Here is a 14,820-nt window from a genome sequence, read left to right as displayed (position 1 = left end):
GGGGCAGCCCCGCCGCCACTCTCTGCCCCTCACCGACCCCCTCCCCCCCCACACCCCCGCCCCTCTTCTTTTCTCACCCCTCACTCCCCTCTTTTGGAAAACCTCCAGGGCAGCTCACACCCGTGAGCCCGCTCCCCGCCTCCAGGCCACCCCGCAGGCCACCTCCCCGTCGCAGCCCCCGTCCCCCGTGTGTGGCACCGGCACCCACAGTGACTCGCCACGCACCCCGGCGGGAGGCGGTGGGGGACGGGGCCCCGGCGGTGGCGGAGCGCGGGGCCGCAGGGCTTTCGGCGCGGCGGCGGGGCCGGTGGGCCTCCCCGTCCTCCTCCCGCCGTCGCCTCTGCCTCCTCCCCGCCCGCCTCCCGCGAAGGAGATGCTGCTGCAGGCGGGGGGGGGGGGGGGGGGGGGCGGGTTGGCAGGGGGGGCTCCTCCCTGCGTCAGGAGGTGCGGCTCCCCCGGCCCGGCGCTGCCCTCCCCCTTCCTCTCCCCCCGCCGCTTTTATGTCTGTCTTTAAACGCCGCCGCAGCCGGGGCTGGGCACATGTGCCTGCCACTGCCGCCTGCCCGCCGCTGAGCCCCGCGCCCGCACAGCCCCGCTTGCCACCCCGCGCCCGCGGGGGCATCCCAGCACCCCTCCAACTCCCACTCCACGCCCCCCCCAGCCCTTCCCGCAGCTGTTGCCCGGCGGGCAGAGGTAAGGCAGGGCTAGGCCGGGCCGGGGGCACCCGCGCTTTCTCAGCCTTGCCGTGCGGCGGGGGGGTTGCGGGGGGGGCACGGCTGGGCGGCCGCCTCCCTTGTGTCGCCGGGCGGGAAGGGGCAGAATGTGCGGGAGGAGGAGGGCTGGGGGGTGCCTGTGCCGGTGTCTGCTTGCTTTCCCTGCGGGGCGCGGGGGGGTTTCCCGCAGCCGCCTGCCCCCAGCGCGGGGAGGGGGGGCTACCTTCGCCCCAGCACCAGCCTCTCGCTTACAGCGGGGGGAGCCGGCCCCTCGGGAGACAATGGCGAGCGCCCGTTGGAAGCCGCCTGTGTGTTTTAACGCAGCGGTAGGGCGTGAGGATGTACGGGGCTGTTTTTATAATAATATTATTATTGGGGAGGGGGCGGGGAATTTATATCCGTTTCCCGCCACGAGCGGCAGAAATTTCATTCATCTCCCGCCTGTCGCGTAAAACACCTTGAGCGTATGCGCAGCGCCTGTTGCAGGGGGCGAGGGCTGCCTCCATCACGGGAGCGCCGTCTTTCCGCGCCTGGCTGCGCGGGTGGCTCCAGGCTCGCAGGTAGCGGAGCGGAGCGGGCCGGGCCGGCGCGGGAGCTGGAGGGTGGGCAGCCACGCCGGGAGGGTAGCGCCGCGGCGGGGCCGAGGCTGCGGCCCCCGCCGGGGTTGAGGGGCTGGGCGGAGGCGCGGGAGGTGGGTGGGGAGGACCCGCGTTTTGAGCGGGGGGAGCGGAGGGGCACGCCCGCGCGCTGCATTGTTGCGGCGGATCGTGGGCGTCGCCCGGCGGCGACGGGCACGGGGTCCTCCCGCCGCTGCCCCCCCGCACCCCCCGGCGGGCTGGGGGCTGGTGCGCCCCGGTGTCAGCCATGTTTGGGTGGGTATGTTAATGAGGACCTCTTCTCAACCCGTAGGCGTCTGGGGTTTATTTCCCGTTAAGGATTTTAATGGTTGCAGTCCTGTGTACTACAGCGTATCCACAGGGTAGATCCATACCTACAGCTTTCTCCCAGTGATTTTTTTTTTTTTTCTCTTCCGTTTTCTTATTCATTCTTCCTATTTCCCATGCCCGTATTGGCTGGTTTTGTTCCGATTTTCCCAGTATTACAGCAAACTGGAATTTCTTTGCAAGGCTTTGCTTTGGAAGTAAATGAGGTTATTGAAATCTGTCTGCACAGTCACACCGACCTGCCACACGAGAGGTTGCAGTGGTATTTGTTCCATTGAAGCAAATTGCACTTCATTTTATTTATAAAAGATGTAGTCAAGACCTCATCCTCATCAGCCATTTTATTTTCCATGTGATATTGCTACGTAACAAGCTTGCTGCTGTAGTATTGATTTTTAAGAGAAGCCTAATTATTTTTAAACAGCATGTCGCCATCAATAAGTCACTGTGACATACTGTAGGACAGAGATCTACATCTCTGTTTCTCCTTCCAGCGAAAAGTGTAAATGAAGGAAGTAAAGATTTTGTTGTCTCATGTCATGTACATGTGCAGTGTATGTATTATGCAGACAGCTTACTCCATTTGATTAAAAAATGATGACAACATCTTTTTCTATTTCATAGGGTGTTTCCCGTTATCAAGATCTCATTAAAAAGGAAACTTTAAAAAATACTTAGGAAAGATTGTTTAATTTTGTCTTGGCTAATATGCAAGGTTTTGATTTACGCATGGACTGTATTAAGATAACATTAGAATTACAGCCTGTGTTTGGTACATATCAAACACTCCGTTTGAGCTCAGTTCTGCCATTGAGACTCAAGAAAAAAAATCCCGTTGGTTTTGATCTGTGGGTAGAAAACCAAGCCTTTTCATAGCTGTTCAGATGTGCCACCAATAGTGAAACTGAGTACGTGAAACTACTAAGGCATCTTGGAACTAGTGCAGCATAAGCTGATTCCTGTTGACCTTTAGTGTCTTGTCATTCTTACAGCTTTCTTTTTTTTTTCTACAGGCAAGCAAGTGAAAAAAGTAGTAGAGCAGATGAGAACCATATAGATTGAACAACTCTGTCAACTCTCTTTTATCTGCTTTATATAGCAAAAGCCTGCATGCACAAAACTTTTGAAATGTTGAATTTATCAGAAAAAAACACACGTTATTCAGAAACATAATCTACTAATTACAGCTATTCCTTTTGGTATAAAGGGCATTCTTGAGATATATTGGAGTAGTTGCCACTCAAGTGGTATGGAATTACATTACTTGGGAAGTATTTGCAGTAGGAATCTTTTGGGGAAGATAGATTTTTTTTTTTTTAAATTCTCTAGTGTACAACCAAAAGTGTCCAAAACATGAAGGACATGTTCACCTGTATCCCCAGCTACTTTCTGTTGCACTGGCTATTTCACTTGTGTCAAGGAATAATGCTCTTGCTCCAAAAGACAAAATATCTGTTGATTTTGGAAGAAAAGGTTTGGGTCCTTTGCTCATAAAGTTTGTAGATTGGCATAGCAATATATAGAATGTTAATATCAGTAACAGCTTTTCCACGTGACTTTAAAGATCTCTGAATTCTCAGTTGATTGTAGAATAACTTTGACATATCAGCAGATGGCATCTCAAAACTTAAGCAACTCCCTTCTTCCTTGAAATTTGATTCAACATAACCTTGCTGTTATTCAGGAACTGTTCTTGAATAATTTAGGAAAAAAGTATCGTCGTCAAATTATAACTGAGCGCTATTTTTCTGCAGAGCTGGATGCACAAAACCTGACAAACCCATACAAAGCAGTGTGAAAGAGCAATGGTAACTGCCAGAACGGTTGCTTTAGGCAATGGCAGTAACTGGGCTGAGCTTCCTAGAAGTCTACAATGAAACAGAGCCCTTCATTCTTATCCTTCACTCTTCAGATTAGGAGTTCATTATTTTCTGTATGGGAGAAAGAAAAGAAAAAGGTTGTGTAATGGTGTATACAACAACGCCTTGAATCTTAACACATGGTGCCAGTAGTCTTGTTTCCCACTTTGGGAAAATAGTTTTTTTGCTGCTGGCAAATGATATTGGTTTTGCATTTCAAGTGTTAGAGATGTGTACTGCAGTGCTAATGATTCAGCATGCTCTTCTTAAGCCAAAATGGAGAAGGGATGGGAAATCGAATAGGAAATTTACAGCATTGGATTTTTCGATAATGGAATTGGTATTAATAATATTCTTTTTACAGACATTTACTGTAACATAACTTAAAAGTATTATTTATATCATTACATTAAATCAAATCAGATTTGAGAAGTAAGATTTCTGCTAACCTATCCATGAATGGTTCAGCGTCTTTGCTTATATATGAAAAAACAGACAAAGCAGTAATCACATACATTCTTCCAGAGGACAGCTTGGTTTACTTATTGATTCATTCAGAAGCACAGAGGACAGAGAATTAAGGTCTCAGGGCAACTATATATCTGGTAATGTGTAACTTTCAGTACTTAATTTTGCAACATAAATAACTTTAGTACTTGAATGAAATATTAAATATACTTTTATGTCCTCTCCCTTCTCAGAAGCGTGATAAGATTTTGTAATAAAGTCACTGTCCTGTTGTAGCTTATATGGTGAACTTAGAAAATGGAGATTTTGTTTCACGTTGCCAGCAGTTACGCCTTTTGAGCTTGACCAGTCTAGGGTGGAGTGTTGTCGGAATTGCTGAGATGACTGCTTCGCTCAGCTTCAGCTGGTGGAGAGGTAACTACTGAGTTTGTTCCTTCAATAAAGTACATATAAGAAAAAACTGCAGAATGAGTAATAATGTTTTTTCCATCCGAATAGGAAATTACAGTTAGCACATCATGTAAGTCTGTGAAGTATTTCAGTGGAGTTGATTTGTGAGAAGAAAATACTGAGACATATGTGAAAGCAGGTGAGAAACTACAGGAAGGCCAATGAAGTCTTTAGAGATTACGTGCAATGAAAAGAAAAAAATTACATTCAAGAGCTCTTAGATATTCCTGTTTGGGCAGTGATTTTGAAGAAGTCGTAGAAGCTGTTTGGATCAAATCCGTTGACAATGAACAGTTCTGAGAAAGAGATCTTACTATTGTTGTCAAATCTTTGTGTTTGTAGAACATTTTGTAGGAACTGAGAACAAATTTCCTAGCAATATTAAACAGATGCAGTGTCACTGAAGTCTCTATAACTACCCGTGTTTACAGCAGGTGCGAGTTTAGTCTTACATCTTTAAATAGTTTTGCTATAGTCTAAATGTTTTTGTATAGAGATGGCAGAATCAAAAGCATTCACATTTTCTAATGCTTTCAAGTCTCCCACAGCTTATTTTTTTGCAATGTAATGTAGTATTTGTAACATGCATTAGCATGTCTTGGATAACATCGCTGAAGTATGCAGAGAAATGTAAGTTTCATTGTATAGAATATAATTATCTTTCATTATGATTGCGTTAAGTACCTATTGTATCTATATCTGTTACTGACAGGCTGTATGGAACCAGCTAGGGCAAAATGCTAGATCATGTGGTTCACGCTGAAGAGCAGCGTAATGGCTGCTTCAGTAAGAGAGATAAGAATGGGCTTGACTAGGCAAAAAGGCTATGGTGCATATTCTTATTTCCGCCAAAAAACACAATGCTGCATTGCAGCAGTAATTCAGTCTGTGCTGTAACACAGTGTAACTCTTCCTGAAATAATTATCTGTACACAGATTCTGCCAGTGATAGCCATTCTTCACAGTGCTCCACCCAGTGCTCCTGCAGTCTTCTTTCTCTCTGTCACTCATATATGATGGTCCTTAACTATTCCCCAGATCCTGTCTGCACCAATGGCCTGATTCCTTTTTTTTTGCAGACTCACAGCAGTCCTTTGCTCCTGAAACTTTGGTTTTCCTTTTTCTATATTGGTTCTTCCCATCATACTTTCTTCTGCCTAGCTCATAGAGTCATATTTGAGGTGCATTTTGGAGGTTTCCTTTAAGGTGCAAATGCTCCTCTTTTTCACTTTTGCATAGAATTCTCATCCAGTGATTTCATGCTGTCTGCAACCTTTGGCATGAGTATAGGTCAAGATCTTTTATGAACATCTACTGTGGTGAGAATCCTGACTTTTAGTTCTGTGTCCTCTGCTGAATTGTACTGGTTTCTTCACTAGGAGTTGAAATGGAGATTTTGGGAATGGGAGGAAGCTTGTGGAACCGGACTGGTACACTGTGCTATCACAATCTATCTTCAAAACAGAGATTACAGTAGTGCGAACTGGCTTCACCTTTATACTGCATTTTGCTACCCCCACAGCAGCCTGTTGTTATGTTGACTGCTTTATCTGAGAAGGACGCAGAGCACTGAAGAACAGAACATTAATAATTTTCTGCCTTTAATGGCAAACATTAGACTTAAAAAGGTATCCATTCTTTCATTTTTCTATTTTTTGTGATGTTAAAGTAGCCTTCTAGAAAGTTATTTTCTGTCTGGACTTTCTTTATAGCCTCTTATGAAAGTATGAACACACTATTTTAATTTTGTTCCCCTTCTTTCCTTGCTTTCCAACTCACATTGAAGATTGAAACAATTTTTGATCAAAGGAGATTTGAGGATTATTTGTAATGCTTTAAAATTTGAATGTAGATAATTTTGCCAAATTGCTGTATTTCCATCAGATGTAAAAATAAAATAATGAAAGAAATAAAGTACACTGTGTTGGAAAAGAATGGAGGGTTTATTGGGCTTTCCTTCTCCGATAAGAGTGCTGGTTTTAAAAAGGAATGCAATGTAAAACTAATAATGTTTTAATTTATGTCAGAAAAGCATTGCTAAAAGTTCTTTAATATTTAGTTATATCAGTTGTTGCAATAGTATTGTGGGATGTTTCAAACACAAAATTGCTTTGCAAATGGCTTTTTAGAGAGACTTAATGTGCTGTAATTGCAAGAACATGGGGCAGTTGTACTCATTATACTTTCAAATTTATAAGCAAGTGAGATTTTTTGGTAACTATTTTTCTGAACATTTTGTGAAAATTGTGAAAATCTCCAGCCTCGTAACTTTTAACTGTTTACTGGTACTACACAGTTGAGAGAACTAGAAGTATGGTGTTGGTCTAGTAGTGTCTGTATAGGGACCTGCAGATCTGTCTAATAGAGATGTGTTGAAAGGGAGCCTGATGTAAGATTTGTTACCAGTGTAACGGTGAAGAGGAGCAGGCAGTGTTGGACAGAACTAGTACAACTCCCTTACTAGGCATTATGTATAAGAAAGGTTGGGAGAAAAGGGTATGCAGCAAAATTATTCAATATCTCTTTTGGTGCTTTGACTAATGAAGTTCCTTTGAGTCTTACTGCAAACGCATGCAGTTTGGTCGGCGGAGGCTTTACAGGTCTTATCTCCCTGTGCCAGCACTTCTGAATAAGCGCCTGAAGCTGAAGTAAAAGTCCTATAGCGAGCCTAGATCTCCCAGGGAGCTAATTTAGATCTGAATTCCCTGTTGCAAGGGATTATTATTGCTTAATCTGCTAATAATGTGGCAGTCTAATCAGGTTAGTTTACTTCTGCATGCTAATGCATTAAGGCTTGATTCTTCTTCTCTAGAGGAAAATAACAAAATTCCCACTGTGTTTTGAGAAAGTAAGTTTGGGTCTGCAGTTCGCTTGATGTGTCAAAAAAGACTCACTGTTTTGTCTTTCAGTATGAGAAGGAAATAGAGATTTTAACATATCAAGGACAATGCTAGTAAGACATAAAAATCTAGCTGATTTGTTTGGTTTCGTAAGTTGTTTCCAAAAGTTTGCTTGTGCTAACCCAGATTATTGATTTCTGTTAATTCAGTGATGGAATAATTTTCTAAATGCTCTTCTAACTGAACCATGTACCGTTCAGCAATTTCCGTTCTGTTAAATTCCTGCAAACAATAGAGACACTTGTCAGGTCAGCTTAAGATTAATTTTAGTATTTTTTTTTAAAGGGGATTTTACATAAAAGGGATACCATCTTTATTTGTTCATTTCAGTTGTGGAAAAGCCCAGAGAAAAATTGTATCCTCCGGTAAATGTGATAATAAAAATTTCCCTTCAGTGTTTTCATCTGAGACATGACATCGTTTGAATTATGAAAAGGATGAGTGAAACTGCCTGGAAAACAGAATTAAATCAGTTAATAAAGTTCCATGATCTAGATCTAATATAGAAAAAAAACCCAACCCCGAAACAGCTTTGATAAAGCTAAGTTATATTTTAGATATTTTGCTTTTAATACGAGGTGCTGCTAATAGTATAGTATGATAATATTTTAAAATACATGACAAGATTTAAGACTGGGAGTTTGAAATGATTGCAGTAACGGCTGAGTCTATGATACTGAATTCTGAAATTCTTTAGTAAATATGGTGGCTTGTTATGTAGATGTTTTAATGATACTTAGGATAAATAGTCCTGTCACACAATGCTCTATTACTGCACAAGGCTGTGAGGAAGGCAGCTAGTAGTGGAACTAACTGATAGAGCAGTTTAACAGACTTTGGCGTGGTATTTCCTAATTACTGTTTGATGCTATTGAAGAACTTCAGTACTGGACTAGATCCGAGTGATGTAGGAACCTAAAATAGCATTTTATAGGTAGAAGTGCTAAAATTCAATACTGTGATATAAAAAAAAGGAGCTTGTTCAGTGATTCACGTTTAGCTGAACTGTGCTGGTGAGTAACTTTAGGTATCTCCCTATTCAGTCTTCACTTGGTGGCCTTCGTATCTAGACCTGGCTCGGGCTGAGTAGTTTGGTGTCCTCCTTCTGTGTAAGCGTGATTTAGATCAAAGAGAGACGCTTTTGTGTGTGTCTTAGAGCGCGTTCCAGGAGTGCTGAGCCCAGAATGTCAGGCTCCTTGCACAAACCAACTGGGACCATGCTTTCAACTTTTGGACCTGATGGTGGTGTCTGGTGAGGTAGGACTGCTCATTTGGTTTAGTAGTGACCCCTTTAATTACAGAGGACAAGTTGTGAAATCTGGCAGTGGGAGACCACCTGTGGATTTGTGCTGTATCGTGAAGGACTATCCTCCATCTTTGTTGCCGTCTGGCCATTGATACATATTCAATTAGGAAAACCAGAACTGTTAAACCAAGCACCAGTCTGCTGACCGTGCTTCCCACATTTTCTCAAGCCCTGCAAGTACGGCGGGTCTATACAGTGGTAGTGTTGTGGATAACATCCTGCTTAATGGAAGGGAAATTAATATGATGTTGTGCTAGGAATAAAAATACCAGGTCCAGGTTATTCTGAAGTGTAGTAATGCAGTGTTTAATGCATGACAGGACAAAATGATGCAATTTCTGTTGGAATTGACTCATCTGTGAGAGCTCTGGATAAATCATATTGCTGCCCTGCAAGTTACTATATCTAAAATAATTAATATAGATATGACCTTTTCAAACATTTCAATAAATACTAATGGATGGCTTGTGCTTTTTTGACTGAAAATATCTTTTGCTTATTACAGTTACAAAAGGATTTCAGATCTGCAGATAAATACTGATGTAGTTTCACTTGTGCAGCTGTTATATTAAATACAGAGAGGAAATTGTTTCATTTTAACATACTCCCTGAACTTAGTACTAGTTACTGGAACTGAGAAGCTGCTCTAATTTACATCAGTAACAGAACAAAAGGAAAAGAAAAGTTTGAAATGTGACTAAAAGTAGTGGTTGAAGTACCAGATGCTGCAGCTTGTAGTCCCAAAGCTCCATCAGGACTGCTTAAATGCTTCAACTTAATGTATTGTGTATAATGTATTATTGGTGTTTGCACTCTGGATCTGCCTAGTTATCTCAGTCATAACTAAGAGCTAACTAAGAGTAGGAAAGGCTGTAGTCCTTTGAAGAATTTACAACCTAAAAGACAAACAGATAAAAAGAGACCTGAGCAGACATTCATTTCGCCCAGTTAGATATACAGGACACAGTATTAGGATTTCTCTGTGATCTTTACTATTCTCCCTATTATACTGTTCTATGTATAGCTCATATACTCAATTTTTTTAATAAGAACTGGTATCAGACAAAACAAAGCCTGATACTAGTTCCACCACATACTAGAAGGAGAGTTTATAGGACCCTGAACCCTTCCAATGTCAGTGATGAGCACAAAGCAGATCACAAGCCAGTAGGTTCTACTGTGCTTAAAAAAAAGAGAGCTGACTGCCAGAGTTGGAGTTGCTGAGAGGAGACGGTAACAGGAGGGAGAGGGAAAGTGAGAAGGCAGTGATGGGAGCGTAGGGAATGAATGAAAATAGAGTAGAAGGGAGTTTAGTAGGCAACTGGAGTGAAGTTCAACTTTAAAATCCTTGGAAACTATTGGAAAAGGTAATTGTCCTGTTTGCCACAAGGCTGGTGATAGTACTTGTGGTGACAGAGGTTTTAGTTCTGTTGTTGTGAAGTCTCCTCTTGATAGACTGTGGGCTGGGTTCCAGTGGCTTAACGTCTTTCCTTCTGGTCTGTCACTGAAGCACCCGTGAGGTGCTTGATCTCTCAATTATTGTGCTAACAGTCCAGTAATTCCTTACAGTTCTCGGCTACATGCAGGTTCATCAGAACAGCCTTTGTCCTATGGATCAGATGTTGCAGCAGGTCTAAGCAAAAACTGAAAGGTCTCATCTATCCCAGAGTAATTTCTGACTCTCATCAGTTAAGCGGTTCTTGATTAGACTCCTTGTGCATTCCCTCTCTAGGGTTTTCATGAAGCTTAACACATAATCTAAAATCCCTTTTAAGACTCTTAATTGTGCAGATGGCTTTTCACATACTAGTTTTGTCCCACATGATTAGTGAAGGATTTCTCAAAAAACATTCCTCCCCAAAATCTTATGGTTAACTTCAGTATGGCAGCTGCAAAGAAGTAGATCTCTGTTAAAATGATTCATCGTCTTAAAAGAAAAACACATATTCAAATGGAGGCATTTTTGTGTCTGTACATACACGTTTGAAACAGCAGGCTTTTAAAATGGATTTGGTTACAAATCTTCAGATGTTTCAGGCATGTTTAGTTATTTCCTGTTTCCAAGAAACTATCTAAAGCATCAAAGCTCATAAGAGATGAGCATCCCTCCTTTGAAAAAATGGTTGTAATTTTATATTCCTTGATGAAGAACACAGGAAAATAAGTCACCCTTGCTTTTGAAGCACTAGATGCATCCTGTATATAAAAATCTCAATTGCTGCATGACTTTCAGAAATGGTCTGAAAAACTTAATTTACTTTGTTTGAAATATATTTTTCATAAATTCAAGTACAGCTGTTAAGTCAGGAAGTAATGGAATTGGGCTCCTAAATTTTATGTCAAGTGCATACCCTATTATGCCTGCTAGGAGGAATCTTGTTATGCTGTCAAAATATGAGCAATTACTCTATCAGTCTTTAGGAAATAAAACAACAACCAAAAAAAAACCCTCAGCAAGTGAATGAAATATATTCTACATAAATATTTAAGACCACAAATGGACATAATTCCTGTAATTTGGAAGTGGTTTAACATCTTTTTCTTCTGTTTTTCTCCTCTTGGCAAATCATTGAGATAAGCACAAATGAGTAAACCAAAGCATATGACTTATAAATTAAGTTTCTTCTGCATAATAGTATAATATCCTTTTTTTTTTTTTTTTTTTTTTTTTCCCCACAGATACTTTCAGTAGAACAAACGTTCAGAAACAGAGGTCCTTACTCTTGATTCCCTGGTATCAAGGACTCACCAGGCACTATCTGCAGTCTATTTCTTCAATATTTTTGGCCAATCAGAAGGAGAGCTTTCTTCAGCGCTTGTCCAACTGTCTCAACTGAACTTGACTTCCTTACTGTTTTTCTCGTATTACAAATGCCTAAGAACAGCAAGGTAGTGAAAAGAGAACTAGACGATGAGGTCATTGAATCAGTTAAGGATCTTCTCTCTAATGAAGACTCTTCAGATGATGCCTTTAAGAAGAGTGAACTTATGGTTGATGATCAAGAAGAAAAAGATGTAGATGTTGAAGAAGGCTCAGATGTAGAAGATGAAAGACCTGCTTGGAACAGCAAACTTCAATATATTCTGGCACAAGTTGGATTTTCTGTGGGATTGGGGAATGTGTGGCGGTTCCCGTATCTGTGTCAGAAAAATGGTGGAGGTAAGTCTTGTGATAGCTACTTGTAGCTAAATGATGAAGCTAGCCTTTCAGATTTCAAGGTTAGCAGAGATATCCATAGTAAAACCTGCTCCAGCATGTCAGGTTTTTCTTTTAATTTCTGCCAGAGCCTCTGAAAAAAAAATACTATCTTTATTTAGAGAGATACATCTGTTAAAGTAAGCTACAGATTCTTTTAAGATTCCATTTCCTCATTTTAGGGTAGAAAGTTCTTGGTATGACCTTAACTAGTGGTCAAACTAGTGGTTAAGCAAAACACGTATTTATGGAGGGGTTGTATTTTTTAGGACCTGATTATTGTTTTGCTAAAGTGTTCTTTGTAGTACTTGGGCAGTAAATCAAGGCATTAAATCTGCATCCACTTTAAAGACCAAAGCAGTATTTCGATCTTCAGTGTTTAGCAGTACTAAGCTTCACACCTTTACTTTTTAATTGCCTTTAGCTCATAAGCTGTTTGATCATTACTAACTTTCTGCAAGAACAACAAAAATACTGTAGGAATGAAAAAAAAGTTTTAACTGATAATGAATAATTTAAACCATAACATTTATATTAAGGGAATACATATGTTTTGTGCTGTTATATGTTTAACTATTTTCCTGAATAACAAGTTACCTTTCACTTAGAACAATAACATCAAGCTGTTTATTTGTTAGCTGTCCATCTATGGTCTTGAAAGTAGTATGAAGTATGAGGCTGGAGACCTTCCTTTATGAATGCAGGATTACTGTTTTATCCTATGCTATCCTGTGCCCTCCTATACTACATTAATGCACATCATATTGTAGCTAATTACTTAGCTGAATTCAAAACAAACCTATAAATGTTTATGATACAAAAAGGGAATATGTACTACAGAACAGAAAAAAAGACAACACTTTATTCATGCCAGATTTTAAAAGTTGAATAGTAAAACTAATGTAATTGAGGAGTATAGAAATAAGCCTAGAATACAATTAGAGTATAATTTTATACTTTAGTTGTTTTCCCTCATTCAGTTCAAGCAGCAAGAATGAAATTTATACTTTCAAATATTCCATGTCCAGGATAAGGTCTAAATTATTTTGTATCTAATTATAAGATTTTTTTTTTCACTCATGTTTAGCTTCCTTTTTTTTCCTCCTTTATTCTGATGAGAAAGTTATTAAATGGCTGATTTAATGATTTATATGGAACCTAAAGGTTTCTTCATCTGTAACTGATATTAACTGAGAAAACATATTGAATGTAGTTTCTCAAAAAAACATAGTTTTTCAGTGGATGGCAATCTTACTTAGTCTACTAGATGCAGTATAGAACTGATCATAGATCACTACTAGTTGAAAAAGTTAATGTTTGTTAATGAATAGTTTTTAAAACAAACAGTTTTTAAAGATGCAGCTATTAAAATGTTTATATTTTGTATTATTTCATCCTAAGTATAGTGTCAGGATGTAATCTCAAGGATAATGCATTACAGCAGTTCATTTTGTGTAGTTGTGTCCTTTTCGAATGTCTGTAGTGTAGTTAGTTACTTATTTTGCAAGCCCATTGGATTCCCCTTCAAACCAACAGAAAAGATCTGTTGGTATGTTCCTTAGACTGATGGATTCATACAAAAAGTGCCATATCAGGCACTTTTAAAGTTACTCTGCCAATCAGTAAATTTAATTCAGATCAAATGTAAATGTATTAAAGTAATTAATTTTTTCACGTTTTACAAAAAACTCTCCAACCTTTGGGGATTATGGCACTTCATTAATCAAACTTGAAAAGATAAATATGGAGTCATTTCAGGTTGAAATTAAATGCTTTCCCCTATGCTATGATTGCGGGAACTTGGATGTATAACGTAGTTTGTGGAGGCACAGTGTTTTCTGCATGTGGCTGAGACAAGGATGTATTTGGCTTTTAAGAATAATTTTGCACCATTTTAGCAAATTGCAACCTTCAGAACAATAGAGAAATGCAAGTGATCATTAGAGCTAAAGATTTCTTGGATTTCAAGTTAACCATAATGCAAGATGGAGAAGGTGACACAAAACATTGAAACATGTAAAGGACATTGGTGCCTGTATATGTGTGTGCAGATGGACAGATAATTCTCACAAGTACGTAAAAGAATAGAAGGAAGGAGGGAGAAACTCAAAACGCATGGTAAAAAACACTGCATACATTTTATATGAGGTTCCAGTTTTCTGCCACGTGTTATTTCATATATATTTATTTCTAGGTAAAATTATAGTGTTTTTATGCAACTTGTGCTAAAGATCAGGGTCAGAACTGTTCTGTAGTCTTTTACTGAGAAAGTTGTACTGTAAATACCTATTGAAGTCTCTTGAGTATAGGGTAAACAATCTTTCTGTGGATTTTTGTTAGAACTGTTTCAGTGAAGCGCATGGCTAGATCTCCACATTCAGTCTTGTCCAAATATTTTTCACTTTCTTTGCTATGTTTAAGAAACTTATATCTGGCAAATACCATCAGGAGAGGGGAGGGTGTTGAAAAGTGGTAAACCAATAAATATACTTCAAATTTAAACCAAAAAGAAGTAAAAACCATAGTAGTTACTCATTAGCTTCCTTCACACTTTTCTTCCAACACTGTGTTCCAAAGCCACCAGTAAAAGAGAAGGCAAATGCTAACCATGTACCAATCTTCAATTTAGTCTTCTTTTTTAAACTTCTGTGATGAACAACAAAACCAACAACATAAACATAGAAAAGACACAGACAAATTAGCCCGAATAGATGTCTATTATTTGAGGATTTTGTGAGGAAAACCCTAGATCTCTACTGCCCTGTTTACCCAGAGAGACTGGGTTTGTTTATGGCTATGGCTTGTGGTATGCCAACGGTCCTGAGCTCTGTACCGCTTCAGTGAGGTATCTGCAACACCGTCTTTAGAGTATCACTACACCGCACTGGTACTTGGACAACCATAGGTATCTTTACAATCTCTGTTTCCGGGTCTGCTCTGTACCACCAAAACAACTTCCTTCACTTCATTTCTTGTGATGCTTT

The 14,820-nt window shown here is 40.3% G+C and overlaps 1 protein-coding gene across 1 annotated transcript in view; it reads left to right on the top strand.

Annotated features, from left to right (window-relative positions):
• The first annotated feature begins 415 nt into the window (after positions 1–415).
• The window catches only part of SLC6A15 (solute carrier family 6 member 15), a 38,577-nt gene continuing 24,172 nt past the window's right edge, over positions 416–14,820 (top strand). Inside the window, exons 1-2 of the mRNA XM_086740055.1 lie at positions 416–693; positions 11,320–11,800. Of these exons, the coding sequence (XP_086596181.1) occupies positions 11,512–11,800 (289 nt within the window). The 5' untranslated portion in view covers positions 416–693; positions 11,320–11,511. The remainder of the gene's footprint in view (positions 694–11,319; positions 11,801–14,820) is intronic.

The sequence above is a fragment of the Chlamydotis macqueenii genome, chromosome 1 (genome assembly GCF_036417535.1).
Source record: "Chlamydotis macqueenii isolate bChlMac1 chromosome 1, bChlMac1.mat, whole genome shotgun sequence".
Classification (NCBI taxonomy): Eukaryota; Metazoa; Chordata; class Aves; order Otidiformes; family Otididae; genus Chlamydotis; species Chlamydotis macqueenii.
This window is presented reverse-complemented; position numbering and strand designations above follow the sequence as displayed.